The sequence below is a fragment of the Alternaria incomplexa genome, assembly GCF_024043165.1.
Source record: "Alternaria incomplexa strain BMP 0042 chromosome Unknown scaffold_2, whole genome shotgun sequence".
In the NCBI taxonomy this organism is placed as follows: Eukaryota; Fungi; Ascomycota; class Dothideomycetes; order Pleosporales; family Pleosporaceae; genus Alternaria; species Alternaria incomplexa.
Window position 1 is genome coordinate 2,030,548 of NW_026249851.1, and position 19,014 is coordinate 2,049,561.

Genomic DNA, 19,014 nt, shown 5'->3' on the forward strand with positions numbered 1-19,014 from the left:
TCGCTCGAGCCCATTCTTCTGCTCAACCATAATCACACGAGAGAGCTTGCTACGAGGCTGGATTCGCTGCTCCGGCTCAGCTAAGCGCGAACGTCAGGCTCCTCATTGCCTGGTCCCCCTCTAGTCCAATCAAGCAACCCCCGGCTCTAATACACATCCTCGAAGGCGTAAGCTCAGTCGGCCCACATTGCGACCGCGTCTACTTTAACCCTGGATTGAGCAGAGGGGTACTCGCGCCTGGGCTGTTGTTGCCTCCTCCACCCACACGCCGGTCGCGCCAACAACGTAGACTCGTTACAACGCCATGAGCTTCGGCACCACGGACGCGGGCGGCATGTATGTGCGCGCCCTGTATGACTACCAGGCAGACGACCGCACATCTCTCAGCTTCCGGACGGGCGACATAATACAGGTTATTACCCAGCTCGAGAGCGGCTGGTGGGACGGAGTCATTCACGGTGTCCGCGGCTGGTTCCCGAGCAACTACTGCGCCGTCGTGCAGCGCCCGAGCGAGGACATCGAGAGCGACAGAGACGGCATCGACGCCGACGACGACCACGAAACGCGGTCGACGGGCGGCGGCGAGTTCGACACGTCGGACGGGGAGTCGCTGAGCGGCGGGAACGACACCATCCTGCCCCTCGAGCGCAATAATGTGCCGCACAACAAAGAGGAGGAGGCCGCGTTCTGGATACCCCAGGCGACGCCAGACGGCATGCTGTTCTACTTCAACACCCTGACCGGCGTCAGCACAATGGAGCTGCCCCTCGAGTCGCCTTCTGCGAACGAGAGCGGCCCACGCAACCGCACCGACGTCTTCATCCCCGACATGTCGCGACCGCCAGCTGAGCTGCTCGCGTCAGGCTCCGGCTACCACATGGAGGACACCGACGACGAGACGTCAGCGTCCGACCTGGAAGGGCCCGGCATGAAGGGCTCATTCCGCTCGCGCGTAAGTTTTGCGCTACTCTACGTGGAGCAAGTACTGACACTGTACCACAGCACAGGCAGCGCTTGTCCGATGGTCTCTCCTCGGCAACCTCGATGGAGTCAATGAACGCGGGCTACCCCGGCAGGTCCTACGACCAAAGCGGCATGAGCTTCGCAGCTTCTTCCACCATGCCTCCCACTGGCACCACGGCCACTTCCTTTGCAAACAGCCCAGCTCTTAGCGGGTCGAACGGCACCACGACGCAAACGCGCAAGTTCTACGACGACGTGAACCCGGTTCCTCTCACCTGGAATAGAATGGTGGAGGACATGCGCCGTGCCATAGAGCGCTACAAACAGGCTATCAATAATAGCGACAGGTCTGAGTTTGTGAAGCGCGCCGAGGACGTTTCGGACCACCTGCGGTTACTGCTCGCTGCTGGTTCAGGGACTACAGACAACCACTCCGGCAACCCCTCTATCATATCTACAAATAAGGCCTTGTACCCTCACTTCCGCGAGACCATGTCGCGATTCTCCAAGTTGGTGCTGTCTTCGCATATCGCTGCCTCCGACTTTCCTCCCCCCGATTCCTATTCCAAGTGTCTGAAAGAAGCAGAGGGCGTCCTCAACGGAGTCTTTGGTTTTGTCGAAGTAGCGCGCCAGCAGCGCGGAGAGGAGATTCCCCGTCTCGTGCCTGGATTTGTAGCCGGCAACACCACCGGAGGCAGTTGGCAGAATAACGGAACTGACACCCATGACTCCAACAATTCCATGTACTCTGACCAGGAGGACTATGAGCCCTCCGTTGAACCAACTCTCAAGCTTGACTCGCGCGTATTGGAGAGACTGCAGGATGTTAAGCGCTTGATCATTTCCAGTCTCCGGCGATTGGATGAGCAACTGATGGTCAGAGACCCAGTTATATCACATAGGAAACACCAAGCGATAGGTGACCACGTATGCAGTGCCGCAGGAAAGGTGTTGGAGGCGTGCCGACCCTGGATCTCGACCATTGAACAGATCAACCTCGCTTCTCTCGACGCAGATACTCACGGGCAACAACTCAGCGAATTCAGTGTCCAGAAGCAAAAGGCCTACGACGTCGTATCTGAACTCGTGATTGCGTGTCAAGGAGTAGCCGCACCCTTGGGAGACGAGTGGGCGGAACTACGTGGTGATTCACTTGAGGACCGCATCAATGCGGTGCGAGCAGTTGTCCGAGATCTGGAATCGACGTGCACCCAGCAATACGGTCTGTTGCAACAACTTTCGGATACAGTCCCCCTGTCCGACATTGTGAGCCGTGCAGACCCAAGGAGAAACACCGATAGCGAGCTACCAAACCATACCCGAGGGCCATCTGGACAAGAGAGACCTTTGCTTGGCAACATTCCCAAGGCAGACACGTACAGTGCAGGCACACCTCTTGGTGTCGACGAGGGCAAGATCGAGCCAGTACGATCAGCCAACAGCAACAAGAAGCTCAAGGACTTCTTCGGTGAAGTCCCTGTTATTCCACAGCAGGCGATCGAAGAAACCCCCGAGTACTTGAAGCTCGACCATGAGGGCGAAATATCCTATGATCACAAATCCGTACCACCACAGCTGAAGGGTGGTACTTTGGCTGGTCTTGTCGAGCAACTGACGCGTCACGACCGTCTCGATCCAGCTTTCAACAACACCTTCCTGCTTACGTATCGATCATTCACCACGGCTTCTGAGCTATTCGAGATGCTGGTCAAACGATGGAGTATACAACCACCCCATGGACTGGCCAAGGAGGACTATCAACACTGGGTAGACAAGAAACAAAAGCCAATCCGGTTCCGAGTAGTCAACATTCTTAAGAGTTGGTTCGACAATTACTGGATGGAAGGCAATGACGAAGAGGCGCGCATTCTTATCCAGCGGGTGTACAATTTTGCGAAGGATCATGTTGCCACAACAAGCACCCCTGGAGCGGCACCACTGATGACATCGGTGGAGCAAAGGTCTCGCGGCCCGGATATGCCCACGAAGCGCTTAGTCCTCACTTTGAGTGCGCAAACGCCGCAGCCTATTCTGCCCAAACATATGAAGAAGCTCAAGTTCCTGGACATCGACGCAACGGAATTCGCGCGACAACTCACGATTATCGAATCCAGACTATACGGAAAGATTCGCCCGACAGAGTGCTTGAACAAGACATGGCAGAAGAAGCTTGCCCCCGGTGAACCTGATCCGGCCGCAAACGTCAAGGCGCTTATTCTCCACTCCAATCAGTTGACGAACTGGGTCGCACAAATGATTCTTACGCAACAAGACGTCAAGCGCAGAGTGATCGTCATCAAGCACTTTGTCAATGTCGCAGATGTAAGTCAACGAACGCGTGCATGCGACATCCATTGCTAACACCAACCAGAAATGCAGGCAGCTGAACAACTTTTCTACACTAACCTCGATCATCTCAGCGTTAGGAACAGCACCTATTCACCGCTTGAACAGGACCTGGAGCGCGGTCAACCAGCGCTCCATGGCAACCCTGGAAAGCATGCGCAAGCTCATGGGTAGCACCAAGAATTTTGCGGAGTACCGAGATACGCTCCATCGAGCGAATCCACCCTGTATCCCTTTCTTCGGTATGTACTGCCCCAGCAGCATCCCTGCATCAACCGGCTAATCCATGTTGCCAGGTGTCTATCTCACCGACTTGACCTTCATTGAGGATGGTATCCCATCGCTGATCAAGCGCACAAACCTCATCAACTTCGCAAAGCGCGCCAAAACCGCCGAAGTGATCCGCGACATCCAGCAGTACCAAAACGTGCCATACCCACTACAGCCTGTGCCCGAGCTGCAAGACTACATCCTCACCAACATGCAGTCTGCAGGCGACGTGCACGAGATGTACGAGATGAGTTTGAGCGTCGAGCCACGAGAACGCGAGGACGAAAAGATTGCAAGGTACACTACCTATTTCTCCTTTGATCGTTCCAAAACTGGGCTAGAAGGATAGAGAGAAAAACTCAAATCAAACCCCCGCTTCAAGAGGAGGACACAGCAACAAAGCGGGGATGTGAATGCGTCTTTTGGAGAGAAGATGGGGCTAACGGCGTTTTAGGCTTCTCTCCGAGAGTGGATTCTTGTGATGAGATTGTGACAAATGACGATGATACCCCCTCCGCACGAAACACTAGCATTGTTGTTTCTCATAGGAATCTTTGGAGTATTTTGGTTGTTTTTGGTATTCGGCGTTTGCTTTTCTGGTTTACCCACACCCCTAACGATGGAATGAAACGAGTTGGGCTTTTTGATCTTCACCTTGGTTACTGCCGGCGTAGAGCGAACGCTTCACGCGGGTGCGTATAATTTCCTCCCTCTCTCTCGGGTCTCGCAAGAACCGGTAAGCTCCGCTCATGGGACGGGATATTACGATGGGCGCTTGCGGTTGGGAAAATCTTTCTTGTTCCATAGGTAGCGGAACGGCATGTCTTTTTGTCGCCGGCGCGCATCTGCAGTTCGTAGCTAATTCACACGCGATTACGATTTCTATATTCAACTGTCTGCAAGTCATTGTGGCGAAGACGTCCAGTATCATGACCCACTGTCCCGTATGAAGCATATTCCTGGACGCTTTCTCGTGTTGTAGCTTGTCCGTTAGTCTAGGGCTCGTGTCTGGTTATTGGACAAGCGGCAAAGGTCGCTCGGCGTTTCTTTCCACCTCGTATCGCCGTCGACCCTGACTCTGACTTCTGCTAGGGTGCCGATCTAACGGAGCGACTCAGACGTAAAAGTGACGGTGAACAAAACACCAGTTCACGATAGGGCTGTCGGGTGGGGATCGTCACTTGTGCTGCGATGAGTTGTTCACTTGTGTAGTTGTGCGAGTGGGATGCCATTAGATGGTGAGGCATTCTCCGTCGCTGCTGCACGGTCTGTCGTCACGAACTTTACTCTATACTTTCTGCCGGTGTGTGAAGGAATGAAAACATTCCGCCCTAGCTTCAGGACCTCAGTCTGGGTTGGTATGCTCACGTCGCCAAATCGTCAGCGTGGTAGTGCATATCGCAGACACGCGTGGATGAGCACTAGCACTCTACGATGCAACGCAAACTTTGCACCCCGGTGCAAACATGTCAGGCTGCTTTAGTGCTCGCGGATGGATACTCTCGTGTCCCTCATCGGCAGATCGTCCTGTGCGGAAATTTCAGATTCCGCGCAGGAATGTTGTCCATCCGACGTGAGCATCGTGACTGATCCAGAGCTAAGGAACGCTGCTTCCTAATGCGCACCCACTGCAATGGTCAGCGCAACATGGTACCGGGTACACATATCGGAGGTGAGGCAGGCGCTACAGTGACCTCACCCCCGCAACGATCACCGAGGCGCCCAGCGACGGCCTTATGGAATAATTGCCCCAGACTTCCATCCTTCCATGGCATGCGCAGTCGCCATGAGAATTCGGCAGGAGCGTGCCGTCTTAGATATGACCCAATGCGGTCGTTGCCGAGTGACGCCGGACGAGGATCACCCTCACATCAAATCTGAGGGAGATTACTGACAAGGGAAAGTGGCCAAAAGAACGACAGCCGTTGTGGTAGCATACCCCAGCTTTTGTGTTTCTAGCCTGTCAGAAGATGCGGGCGCACGGTGCAGTGTGCAGCCATCAAGTCTTATGACATAATGCCGAGGTGGACAATGTGCTGTCTTGCCAGGACTTGGGATTGTGCGAAGAGGGTGACAAGAGCTTGGGCGGGTTGCTGATGTTGCTGGGCCTTGGTGTTGTGGGTTGTGGGATCCGAGGTCTGCCGGAATGGGGAATAGGGGTGCTGCATTGCTTTGGCGCGTATCACTTCGGGTGATCAACAATAAACAAGATCAGATGCACATCTTCTCGTCTATGAACCCGACCAATTTTTCGCTATGAACATGTTGAGCACACGCATCGTCATGGCACCTCGTCAAGCAGAAGGTTGAGATTGTAATCATCGATGCGGTCAGAGCGTCGTACCCCCTGCTCCTCGCTTGATAGCGATGGGTAATTTCTTGCTGCACTCGCAGGCATTGCGTTACCCTGTAATCAGGCGTGCACAGCAACGGCGCGGCAGGGGCGTTTTCTCTGGTCTGCCATACGCTGGCTATTCCCCGAGGCTGTCACTAGGAGCGGAAAAGACTTGAAAGGATGCAGAGGATGCATGGCGCTCGTGAGCTGTTACTCGTCTAAGACAGCCGCAGTGGGGGTGCCTGGTCTCTGGAATCTGGAATAGGAGCTTTGCGACGCACGTAGCAAAGCATTCAGGAGGGCATTGCGACAACGCTCGCCTGGATATAATCACAAGACATTGTGCTGGGTGCGATCTCGATTGTGACTGGGCAGAATCAAGGCAGTGGCCAATCAAGGAGGGCGAGGTAGTGCGACGGCTGTGGTGAACGCTGGCCAGTCGATGGGCTCTGTGGCTCCGAGAGCCTGAGGGGTTTGAGGGATGGTGCATGTGTTATCGCGCCTCCCAGCGTGGGTGACAGCAGCGTTGACAGACGGGCACGGAGGAGGCGCGAATGGAGGCGCGCGGAGATAGTCCTGTCTTCTCACCAGCCGCCTCCAGCGTTCATCGTAGTTCTCCCAGTCAGCCACCACACGTCCCAGCCATAACAGCCAGCTGACCAAAGGCGGTTCCTGCATACGATACGCCAAAGCTACTGACACTCCGCGCTGGAGCAGCAGCTTAGACGTGCGCTACGTCTCTTAGCCCAGACTTGGACCTTCCTGGCGACCCACAAAGTTACCTCGTACACGTTATTTCGGTGGCATTAACGGGCGATCCCTGAGGAAAATAGCGGAGGTGCCCAGACCCCAAGGGCGACGTGAGTGGTTCCTGCGTCCGTAATTGCGCTGCTTTGGGCGTGCGTGCCGGACTTTGCCTTTCTGCACACGAGGGCCCAGCAGTTCATCATCGGCCTCTGCGCTGCCTGCCATCAGCCGTCCGACCTCTTTTACTTTTGGCCGGCTGCACATCAACCACCCGACTCCCGCCTCGCACGCTCTTTACCACTTTTCTTTTCCGTCCGTCGCAAAGCGTTCACCTTTACAGTCACTCGCTTCTAATCTAATCTTCTCAACATGTTGTCCCGCAGTACTTGGGGCGCGACGTCGTCGCTACTATTACTCGCTTTGTCCCGCTTCTGTAAGTCGGCTCCTCGCTTGCGACTCCCAATGTGAACTCGTGCTGACCGGTGAACCTCATTCAGCCAACGCTGCCTGCGAATGCGGCTACTCGGTTAACAGCACAAGCGACTCGAACTATGCCGTCTACACAGAGCTCATGGAAAATGACTTTTTACATACTTCGACCGACGACTTGAAAGAGGTTGGCTGGCAGCCGCAGGAATACAATGTTACTTCGACGAACGCTAGAGGGCCTTTTGGAAAGAGCATGGAGTTGACAAACATTGTCACGAACCCGTTCAAGAAGGGCTGGTCGGGTGAGGCAGATCATGGCGGTGATGCCGGACTAGAGTTGTGGGTTCGCGGCGACCATCAAGATGGTCTCGTTAGCGGAGCCGAGCTTGTCACGATGCGCAACGACTCTCTACTTGGAAGCTTCCGTGTCGGCATGAAGCTGTCGAACTCCTCGGGAACGTGCGGCGCTTTCTTCTTCGTATGATCCCACACCCTCTTGACCAACCTCAAACGCGACTAACAAGCATAGTATCACAATAACTCGCAAGAAATTGACATGGAATTCCTTTCCCACCAGTTCAACAACTCCCAAGGCGCCGTAAACCTCGTTCTCCAAAGCCCGGAATCCGTTACGCACGGCTACGCTGCTCAAGGAACAAACGGCTTCGAAGTCAAGGCTCTCCCTTTCCGTCCGGACGAACTGTTCCACGAGTACCGTTTCGACTGGACCCCTAACCGCGTCGCCTTTTACGTTGACGGTGTATTCCTCCACGAGATGACGGAGAACATCCCCACGGAGAGCGGCGGCATCTTCCTAAACCACTGGAGCAACGGTGACCCATCGTGGTCTGCTGGACCCCCGGATCAGGACACCGTCATGACCATCTCGTACATGAAGTCATACTTCAACTCGACCGACACCGAGCGCTCGCAAAACGACTACAAGAAGCGTTGCCCAACATTTGATCCGGCCAAGGTTTGCGCCATCCCCAACCAGATGAGCCCACCGGATCAGAGCAAGGGCCCCGAGGCAGCGAAGACCTACTTCTTCTCGCAAGATGGAGACGATATGACACCCGGCCAAACAACCTACACCGGCAGTGCGACTAGCATATTCGGTGCGCCGTCATTATCAATCGCAGTTCCATTCCTCGTCACACTCCTCAGCTTATCGCTGGCGTAGTAGACATAATCGGGATGATTAATACCGCTTCCTACCACAAGCGCTTGTTCCCATATCCGGGTTCATGGGCTGGGAACTTTTACGAGCATACGACCACTTCTACAGCGTTCTTGGAGTAATACGACTACTGCAGTCCGATTTGCACTTTTCACTTCGACTTCTATACGGGCCCGTCTTCGCACCGCCTAACACCCTTTCTTTGATTCAGCAACATACTCATGGCGCAGCACCGCCTATAGTGTCTTTATCCTTTTATATTTTCTCTTCTTGTATATACCCTTCGCACGGGGTTCTGCGCAGCCAGCCCGTTTGCCTACGCCTTCTGCCCTAGTCCAGCAGCGGCTCCTTCTACACCTCGGCCCTTTGTGGCAGAGATTTTCTTTATTGTATCGGAGTGCACTCCGCCGGAAGCTATTGTTCCACAAGCATCCTTTCGGCCCTCATACCCCCATGCCGCATACCATCGCGTCGCCTGTTTCTGCATTGGAAAGAGAAAAGAATCGGAAGATACCATCTTAGACCATTATGCGTCGATATATCCTAGCCTATGACAGCTACTGCCATAAGAAAATTACACAATTCAACTTAACCCTTGCTCTTGCAGTCGTTCGTGTCATCTCATTTCTGACACGCACTCTAGGATGAAAAAGGGTGTTGCCCTGCATCTCATCAATTGCAGAGATCCCAGTTTGCAACAACTGTACCTTGCATACGCGCAAGAACTACTCAGCTAGCATCGGAGTTGCGATGGCTGATATCCTGCTCAGTGGAGCTGGCCGGGCTATGACCAACGGAGCCTCACTCCGGAAGCGTCGGAAGACCCTCCACCGCGTCTCGACCAGTCCACGACCAACAACGCCAATCAGACGCGCTATGCAAGCCTATCGAAATCTTGCCCTGCTGTCGGGACGCGTCCGCGACTTAGTTGTCAGAGAACATGTTCGCGGCATGTAGCTCATCCGGCGAGCTTGCCTGAATTGTCTGAAGATCTTGCACCTCAACTCGACGCGAGTCTCAAACTACGACTATAGACTGAACCTACAAGGCCCGGGAAACCTCCCACTGCGACCGCTAAACTCTCCCCGGTGTGTTGTTTTGCACTTGCACGCTGACGCGCGGTCTAGTGCCGTACCCGCGCCAAATTTCTGCTGTGGCGTCTGCCGGTGCGTTTCGGTACTTGGGGTTAGCTGCACAGCTCAGTGACGTAATGGGCCTGTAACTCGGCGCCGTTGCACACCGGCAATCTGGACTCTAATGTTGGTGGAGCGGCGGTTGCTGAAGACGGCCCAGGTACTCCCGTGATAGTGGGGCTGCGAGTCTATTGGGAGCTGAGAGTGGCGAGGAAATGTTTTCACACTTCGTCGTGAGATGACACGATGTTGAGCTCGTTGTGACACCTATCGAGATAGGTCGCTACCACCGGAGAGCTTTTGGAGACAGTTGATTTCTTCTTGTCTTCCTTACTCTCACGCGTTCTTTATCATCGCTCCCTTGGCTACCAGACGCTGCATCGGATCCCCTCCTGCTCTGCATGGAGCTTGTGTTTGCGCGCACCCCCTGCGTTGCTCAATCTCTTGCAGAAACCCAAGCTTCTGTGTAGCGGCAATTTTGCTCTCTTTGGGGTACACTATCGAGCGGGAGAAGGCTTGTTCTTATTTGGCATTGCATTAGCGTTCGCCGGTGGTGCGATGAACCAGGTCGGCGAGACCGTGTTGTCAAGACGACCTCCGACTTCGATTGCGGCTTGCATAGCCACATTGCGCTCTCGACTTACATGCATGGAACTAGTCTTAGCTGTTTCTGAGATCCGTTAACGGCTGTTTCCAGGACCGACGACTTCAGTACACAGTGAATGCTAGCCCAAGGACTGCATCGCGGATAGGGTGTATGGACACAATGCATGAATAGGAACTCGTAAGTATGTGTTCAGTCGCATGAGCTTTCAGGTATGCCCGACGACCCGCAGCGTAAACGATACCTGGGTGTCAAATAACGCCTTGACATCATTCGGGTAAGTTGGAGCCATCTCCAAAGTCGTACCATGGCCATGAAGCAGGAGCTACACCTTTCCGTAATGTATAACGGCAGTCGTGATGGAGAGGCTGGCAGTTGCTTTCTATCCGCAAGGAGAGCCGCTCCTGCTGTTCTGGTTCAGGGTCAAGTCGCTGCATCTGTATCCTTATCGCGAGGTATCAACACTGCAGCTTTTCAACCACACTCTTTTCTGCACGTCTACGCTCTTTTTGGCTTCAGCAGCTCGCGCGCGTCTCTTGGCTTTTGGCTCTTTTGGCTTGTTCAGATTTTACCTGTTGTTTTCCATTGTGCAGTACGATAAATACCAAATTCCAACCGGCATCGCAACATTGTCCCAATTTCGACGCGAGTAACTACAGCAGTTTTTCCTCTGGCGTGAATCTCGACTCCGGGATCTCATACCATCTGCCGGTCGGTGTGTCAGCTTTCGAGGTTGGGCTTTGGTGCTTCAGTCTCAAATTCCCATATTCGACAACAGCAGCCGACCGTCCTTCTCTCACCTCTCGGCACCCGACGGGATGCGCGTCCAAGACTTCTACGTCCTTCTTTTGTCGGCAATCGTGAGCGGTAGACTCTTCGCCGAATCTGAGTACCTGCCAGATGTAGAGGAGACTACGACAACAATAGGCGCGAGCCCAGCTTCGGTACCTACATCGGGTTCGCCTACTGTGACATCTATCGCTGGCGTGGACGGCATTGAGTAACTTCCCAGTATAGAGATCGTGATGTGACAGGGTACTAACGATCGTATAGGCTTCGTCAAGGACCCGGCATTGCTCCAGTCGAGGGTGCACCCGCGCCCGTTCAGCAACCACCTGCCGTGATTACGGCGAAACCAGCTGCAGAACCCGCCCCATCTCTTCCTGTCGACCCCGCGCTTCCGGTTCCTGCATTACCTGCGCCTGTAGCTATACCTGTTCCCGCTGTCGATCCTGTCGTCAATCCTATACCACCACCAGCTCTTGCGCCTCCTGTCAATGCAATCGCGCCGGCAGCTCCACCCATCAATGTTGCCGGAACTGCAGGCGCAGACGTTACGCGATTGGCGAAACCATTCAGCAACGTACCCTTTTACACCGTTGTATGGGCTGAGACATGGATCGGCGGAACTTATTCCACTTGGTGGCCGTACACTATATCGCTGGACTTCAAGCCTGTTCAGACAAACGCCCCACTTCCAGGCGTAGGATCGATCGGTATGGGTACGCTCACTGGTAAGACAGGAGTGACGCGGACGATCGTGGTGAACGCTGCACCTACACAAGAGGTAGGCTGGGCCAAGGGCCTTGCTGCAGCTGTTGGAGTTGGCATAGCGGGCATGGCTGTATGATGACAACTGATCTGCAGATGAGCGGCCTGATAATTTATGGAAGAAAGAGTTAGATTTCATTCCAGCTGCAAATTTGGATCTGGACATACTAGTTGTCATATATGGCACTTGAATGACTTATGATGCATGTATATTACGCGAAGTATAATAGCGAAACGATGAACATGACAAGAAGTAATTGGAGACGAATGTCTGACGATAACGAAAAGCTGTGAAGCCAGTGCGAAGATCCCCATCATGCTAGGAACAAGAAGATAATGCAATTATGAATATAGAAGTTGTCCAGCACCGCCAAAGCCGATGATCTCTGAGCTCGCTATACGTTTTCCAACTTCTCGTCTTAATCGTCCTTTCCCCCACCTCCCTCTTACGCCCCCGAAAATCCCATGATGAGCTTAGTCGTTGCATGCATGGCGGCCCTGGGCGGTGAAGAAGCTCACGTCGGAGTGTTTTCCTCCAGCATTGCAGGGCTTGTCGTCCTCAAACAGCGGCGCGACGTTCAAGCAAGATCTGGTGCAGCCGCCATTGTTATCCTAAATTTTTGGTCAGTCCCGTGTCTCTCTTCTTAAGGATTTCGAGGCACGTACAGCGACACAGCAATGGGAGCCGTCCTGGTACAAGCACTGGCAGTAGATAGAGGCCTGGGTACCTACGGCCATGGTAAGGAGGAGGCTGAAGACGGCGGAGAGGCGGACCATCTTGATGTTGATCCGGAAGAAGATAGAGATTGGTCGATTTGGAGTCGAGTGAATGGATGAAGAGGACGAGTCTAGGTACTTTATAGAATCCAAGACATCTAGTGGTCAGGACGAATGGATTGACTGAGCGAATCCCGGATCAATGAGCCAGTCTATCTCGCAGGTGACTGCGGCGGAATCAAGTGTCACGGTCATCGCCATTGTTTCCCTGACACTTGAGGGCCGAGCAGAATACGACCTCAGGGGTGTTCTGATTAGACGAAGCCATGCGATGAACACGCTACTTACCACGCGAATCCCGAGTACACCTCGTATACCATAACCACGTGTTGAGGACCAAGGCCTATCTTGGCTTAGAAAGACAAGCTCAGCTAAGCTAAAGAGTCCAGTGCCTGGGCTACTGCTAATGGCCACCGAAGTATCGTCGAAAGATGTACCGATGAGGCTTAAGATCTTCTCTGTTCTTCTCGATTTGCGGTGTGTAAAGAACAGTATGGGGAAGCAAGCCGAGATTGGTACCTAGTTGAGCAGGTAGTAGAAGGTCCGAAAGAGATACACGAGAAGGTCCGAAAACAGACCAATCAATCCGCTTTACCCATGTTGCTATCACGATACTAACGAAATGCTTCGCCTTCAGGATAATGTGATAGATACAGGAGAACATGTTAAAAAGGCAGGTGATTTCGCCTCTGCAGTGAAGATATCACATCAACCAGCAATACTTCTCTCACAACTTCAACACCTAACTCTACTTCAACTTACCCACTCTCTTCTCAATCCGTCATCATGGTCCGCCTTCTCTCCGTCGCCGCAGTCTTCTTCACGATCGTGTTCGGAGCTCAAGCTTCCCACATCTGCCAATGTCTCTTCCAGGACGGCTCGCACTGCTGCGCCAGTGTCGTAAGTCTCTCAAAGCTCTTGAATATGAGGATTGCGCTGATCACGGCCTCGCTCCTTTACAGAATAACTTTGGTGCTGCGGAAGACTGCCAGGTTGTCTGCGTGGATAAGAAGCGTAACAAGGACGGCGCAGCCTGCAACGCTGGCGGCAAGTGGTCCAGCGTTGGCGGCTTCACCGTTCAGTTCCGCGAGCCATGCCAGTAAATCGTCTCTGGCAGAACAGCCGTACTTGGCGCCAAATAACAATGCTGTTGAAGGCATGGTGGAGACGTGTGGATCATGATGGGAGACGGCGGCTTGAGCGTGATGAACTGAGAGTGGAGCGTATGGTCCTTGTGGATCGTCCGAGTCGGCTGGGGAGAAGGCCGGCTCTACTAGAATAATATGTCTGTATCGTCAATGTAACACCGTTCTCATCAATTGCAATCCCAACCACGTGCAGAGATAGGTGTCTGAGCCCAACGTGCTAAGTTTTCATTGTTTTCACTGTGTTGGTCGATGCCAGTTTTGGAGCAAAGGAGTGATGGGTGATGAGGATACGACACTTTTAGTAATCACGGCGGCGGTTAGTGCCTCCACGTGACGCCTGCTGCGGCGGTAATCCCCCGCGGGCGGGGTTAGCATGCCAACGCGTTGTTCCCACCTGGGCAAGACCGAAGCGCCAACTCAACTTTGCGCTCTGCCTGTGCGATACACGTACTCTGTAAATATGGAGGCGTTGGACTATTGCCTCAGAGAATTCATCGTGCGATGGGTGTAACAGCCAAAGAGACAATTACACAGGTCAACAAATGGCGGTGGGGTGATACCCCATGTATGTGGCGCGACTTTCACGCTACTCGCAGACGATCTTGCCCTTTTCGGACCGAGGCTTGGAATCTTAACGTGACGGCGAGCAGACATCGATGCTGACGATAAGGTGATTGAGAACGATATCACGCATGAACTGCTTTGTATAAGATTTGATTCAATCCGACAGTGTTGTCTAACATAGTTCCAAGCTCATCATCATTGACTGTCGGACCTCCGTCAGCAACAACTCCCCGAGTCAGCATCACCCGATCGGGACAAAGACGAATCAAGATATCAGCAACGAACAGCATACTGTTATAGGATTTGAAAAGAGTCTATATCGACTGAAACACCAGACGAATTGACCCACAAGAGCTGTGATTTGCGAGTGGTCAACCTCGGGATACATCAACGACAAGCTTCAAGCACTCCAAGGCTGCTATCGATCGGCCCTCGCCGACCCATCGCCAAACTATACAAGCAAACAAGCAAAGACCTAGAAAATGGCAACAGCATACTACTTTGCAGCGCATTTCAACATGCCCAGAACGCATGCGACCGACGCATCACCGTTCTCTGGGAGTGCGCCGAATTCCGCCTCACCATTATCGTTCATCCCACCTACGTACGAACCATCATCGAACCAGCCTATTGTTCGCATAGCATCAGAAACAACCACGATGGAAAGAGGCGCAACAAACCCACAGCAAACCTCAATCCTCTTCCGTCTACCGGCAGAACTCCGAAACCAAATCTACGAAGAGCTCCTCTGCCCGAACACACCGCACCACAAAGATCTCGCTACATACTCCACGCCATCTAGACCTCCAACGGTCTTTCCAGCCATCCTCCGCACATGTCGCAAGATTCACGAAGAAGCTCAGGATCTCTTATACACAACACACGTCTTCCACGCCCACCGTTCCCTCCTCACCGCCCTACCACATCTGACCTTACCCGAGAAGCCAATCTTGTCTCCAACCAACATTGCGAAGATCACGCGCTGGCAGCTTGAACTACGTCTGGATACCGATCCCCGGTTTACCAGTAGTCAAGCTACGGCTGCGTTCTCCGGTGCGGAGTTTCTCCAGGTTAAGGTTTGGCAGAGTATGTTTGATGGGGCGGACAATTCGGTCTTGAAACTGTTTACTGGGGTTAGGGGTGTGGGTGTTGCAAAGGTTACGGGGTGTGATGATGAGAGGTTGGCGAGGTGGTTGGAGAAGCGGATGATGATGCCGGCTGAGGAAGAAGAGAGCAGGGAAGGGGGATGTTGTCGGTGTGGAAAGAAGGCAGATGAGGAGATGGAGTGGTTTGGTGTGACTAGAGATGCTTGGACGTTCGGAAACAGGTAGGGAGGAGGATAGCGTTGAGTTGACTTCCGATTGTAGTTTAGATTATTTTCCGTTTCTAGAGTTTGTTATGCTGGCATCACCCAATCAGACCGATGGAATTAGACTATTGTAGTTTCAAAATGGAATGAATTCAGTTTCAATGGTCTTTACACCTTTCACATTGGATGTGACTATCATTCTTTTTGGATGGGTATCAAGTATAGGAGAATCGAAGTGATCACAAAAGAAATTCCAGAGTCTTGCTCTGATCAGATGAGCAGCATATCGAATGCTGACACAGAGCCCTACGTTGGATCACAGTGATCTAGCGTAGCTCTTCCCTCTCATTCTCTTCGTCGTCCTCAATTTTGGCGCAAGGGAACGCGCACTCCATTGACCGTTGCTGCAAATGATTGTTAGCAATGTGGTCCTCGTATGTGAACCTCCAGGAATAACATACCCTGCTTCCATTCCCACTCTCCGCCCAGGAACCGGTGTTACACCACGCTTCGGGGTGCAACTTCTTGCTCCCGCCCTCGGTCGCCCATTTCAGCCCATCGTACTCAAAGACCAGCGCATCTTCTCCATCGGAGCCGTAGATGGTCAACTTGGTGTCATCCACCAGTCCATCGATCTCGAAGATCTGCGTCGCAGAGACCTTCACATATGAGTTGCGCTCCGCCCGGGGTCTCGAAGAAGCGAGATCGATGGTGATTCCGTTCATGTGGTCTTCCAAGCTATCGACTTGGACGTAGTTGATCTTGCCATCGCTTGTCGAGGCTGGTCGGGCAGCGGTCATGAGTTGCTTATGGAAGAGGGTGAAGCTACATTTGTCGGCCAGCGATGTAGCGGACGACGATAGCAATGACTGTGCATCACCGCGGGGGAGAATGCGCGGGGGTTGAGGAGGAAGGACGCGCGCTGCGCATAGTGAGGGCGCGAGGAAGAGAGCCGAAGAGAGGATGGCAAAGGTGTTGGTGTGCATCTTGAAGACCTGCTTGCGAATGCTTCTGGTAGTGTTGGGTATTTGTTTCGATGAAGAAGAAGTAGAGTTGATGACGCAGTCAGTCAAGTGAGACAAAGACGAGCGGATAACCGGATCCAAGACCAGCTGAAAGATGCAAGGGAGAGTGAATGCAGGTACAGGACGCGCTGACGAGCAGGTACTGTTGTACCTTATTAAAGAGTAGAGAGATTTCGTTCCAGGGTAACTACGCCGGACTACCCGCCCTTCACCCTGTCTATCTGTTCATCGCTACTATATTGGTGTGGCGATCCCGCTTGAGTACTCGGACCATGCGGCGGTTGTGCAAGGCTGATATATGCGGGGTTGCGGCACGGTGGCTCAAATAGAGTGCTCTGGCGGCAACGTCAGCGGCAAGCATCCACCCTGTGCAATGAGATGCATCGTAGAGCCGCAAGGAATGTGGGGGTCTGCAAAGAATGTGAATTCATGAGGGCGGCGCGAGTTATTGCGCTGGGCAACGTTGCGTGAGATGGGCGGTGCTCGAGGGTCGAGGGGCCCAGGAAATTTGGAGCGGCGCAATGAAGTCATGATCGTCGTAGAGATGGCCTTAACATCCTCGAGGCATGCGCATCTTCAAGATGATAGCAGAGGAAGACGAAGATACGTCATATGCATACTGGCTTGAGCTCTTGACTTCGCTGTTTCAAGTCTCTGATGTTTCCTATCCACAACGAAGATCCCTCGTTCTCCAAGAGACTGCAACGTTGTTGCCTCCTTGGTCCAATGTCACTGCGCAGGAAAGCATCTGCATATCCACGGCCACATCACTTCAGAGCTCAGCAAAATCGACATCGTGCGCGCGTGGATGCATTGGCTTGGCCTCCGCGTGTTAAACGCCCTGGTGAGTGCTCTGGAGATTAGCGAAAGAAGGCTGGCAAAGATACCTACGACTGATGCAAACAAGTCGCTGCGTCGCTTGGAAGGAATCTATGTCAGTACGTTAGCCAGTTCGAAGCTTCTGTGATCACCCCGGCGATAGCCATTGAATGCTGTAGGTAAATTTTGTTTTCAATACGGCTTTCGAGACAAAGCAAGGATATTTGGGTTAGCATGGCCTCTTGTCGCAGTGTTGGGCAAGGGTTCAGATACTGGCGAGCATTGAGGGCAGCGTCCGTCCCATCTTCATACATCTTTTTGAACAAAGCATGAGTCTTCGAGGTCGGTGAATATGTGCCCAGGTGCGCAACAGGCGCGTACAAATTCAGGGTCCATGGTGTTGGACGTGCGCAGGGGGAGAAAGGGCAATTTCGGGATGCCGAATCGGTAGTCGTGGGGCCGAGCGTCTCGAAGTCTGACGTTGAGCACACAAGTGGAATTCGTCATTCTTCTCAACTAACTCACAGCCAAACATCGCCGTCGCAATGTCGCGCCCCTGCCAGCAACGGCGCGCCAGTGCGGCTGCCAACCGGAAATCCAGAGGGTCCAAGCCAACCGGTCCGCCCCCGATAAGACACAAAGCACGCCAAAAGGCAATACACAACGCTCGACGCAGCGAGCGCGGCGGAGCACGTGGCGGGCGTGGTGGAGGCCGCGGAGGAGGTGGAGGAGGCAGTGGTGGCGCCGGACGGGGTGAGCGAGGAGGCGGACGTGGCGGACGTGGCGGACGTGGCGGACGTTTTGCGCAGAAGAATGGCAGGAACGAATCGGGCCAAGACTTCATACCTCTATCCTCTGGTGGCAACAACTTCGAAGCCCTCTACAGGTCCTCACGCAACGACGACTTTGATCTCGATATGGACGGCGACAGTTCCGACTCAGACGAATTCGGCCATGAGTTGCTCGACGACGACATGTATGAGGCCGAGGATATCGAGATCAACGTGCAGGCGCCACTGCCCACGACCGGTCGGGGAAGACAACCACGAGCGCAGATAATGTTTACCGAGGCAGCCGCGGTCGCAGTATACAGGCAGCTCTATCTGCGCGATTACCCACTCAGTACCTCAACTACGCGAGTGCGCTACGGTCTCTACCAGGAGGATACCTCTGCCGATTCGGCCGCATACATCTCTCTCGCACCATCCACAGCGTCTCGGCGATCGAGCGTCATCAGCATCAGCAGCGACACAAGCGAAGAGTCCACAGATGGGCCGACAACACCGGAGGACAATCCGGCACGCGACTACGTCTTCACGTTCGGCATGCACAGGGGCGAGCGGTTCACCGATGTGAACGAAAACTACCTCAGAATGATCGGTGGTCAGCTATACAAATACAGGGACAAGCATGCGGGCCTTTTGGAGGCATTCGAGTACCACAGGCCGGGGCAGGCACGTCTTCGGCCAGACCAGACTCAAACCCAACAGACACAAGCTCAGCTATCGCAGCTACGACAGCCTCCCACACGGAACGCACAAGGGTCTCGATCGAACGCTCTTTCGGCATCAGACACATGGAGATTCCACAAAGGCATTCATCTAGGAAAGCGACTCCATGACGTACCTGAGAACTATCTACGAACGCTAGAGGGCAATCCCTTGGTCAGAGACGCCTGGCCTGGCTTCAGACAAGCACTCCAGGACTTCAATGCCAAGACTGGTAGAAAAGGTCGGGTTTGATCACACGACAACCGTACAATAGCTGCCCTCACGTGGTTGCGCCTTCTACGAGCGTTTGTTGGTGGTCCAAGC

General features: G+C 53.6%; 4 protein-coding genes across 4 annotated transcripts; 3 read left to right on the forward strand and 1 right to left on the reverse strand.

Moving 5' to 3' along the window:
- Window positions 1-304: 304 nt before the first annotated feature.
- Window positions 305-4,061, forward strand: J4E90_002185 (uncharacterized protein; the record flags this gene model as incomplete). Its single annotated transcript, XM_051431766.1, has 5 exons — window positions 305-952; window positions 1,003-3,285; window positions 3,335-3,551; window positions 3,606-3,876; window positions 4,034-4,061. 5 exons carry the CDS (start codon window positions 305-307, stop codon window positions 4,059-4,061), a joined length of 3,447 nt encoding a protein of 1,148 aa, XP_051294900.1.
- Window positions 4,062-7,232: 3,171 nt separating this feature from the next.
- J4E90_002186 (uncharacterized protein) lies at window positions 7,233-8,273 on the forward strand (the record flags this gene model as incomplete). Its single annotated transcript, XM_051431767.1, has 2 exons — window positions 7,233-7,568; window positions 7,620-8,273. The coding sequence occupies 2 exons, from the start codon at window positions 7,233-7,235 to the stop codon at window positions 8,271-8,273; spliced, it is 990 nt and encodes a 329-aa protein (XP_051294901.1).
- Window positions 8,274-15,682: 7,409 nt separating this feature from the next.
- Window positions 15,683-16,655, reverse strand: J4E90_002187 (uncharacterized protein; the record flags this gene model as incomplete). The annotated part of the gene is made up of 2 exons (XM_051431768.1): window positions 15,683-16,351; window positions 16,647-16,655. 2 exons carry the CDS (start codon window positions 16,653-16,655, stop codon window positions 15,683-15,685), a joined length of 678 nt encoding a protein of 225 aa, XP_051294902.1.
- Window positions 16,656-17,745: 1,090 nt separating this feature from the next.
- J4E90_002188 (uncharacterized protein) lies at window positions 17,746-18,942 on the forward strand (the record flags this gene model as incomplete). Its single annotated transcript, XM_051431769.1, has 1 exon — window positions 17,746-18,942. The coding sequence occupies one exon, from the start codon at window positions 17,746-17,748 to the stop codon at window positions 18,940-18,942; it is 1,197 nt and encodes a 398-aa protein (XP_051294903.1).
- Window positions 18,943-19,014: the final 72 nt, after the last annotated feature.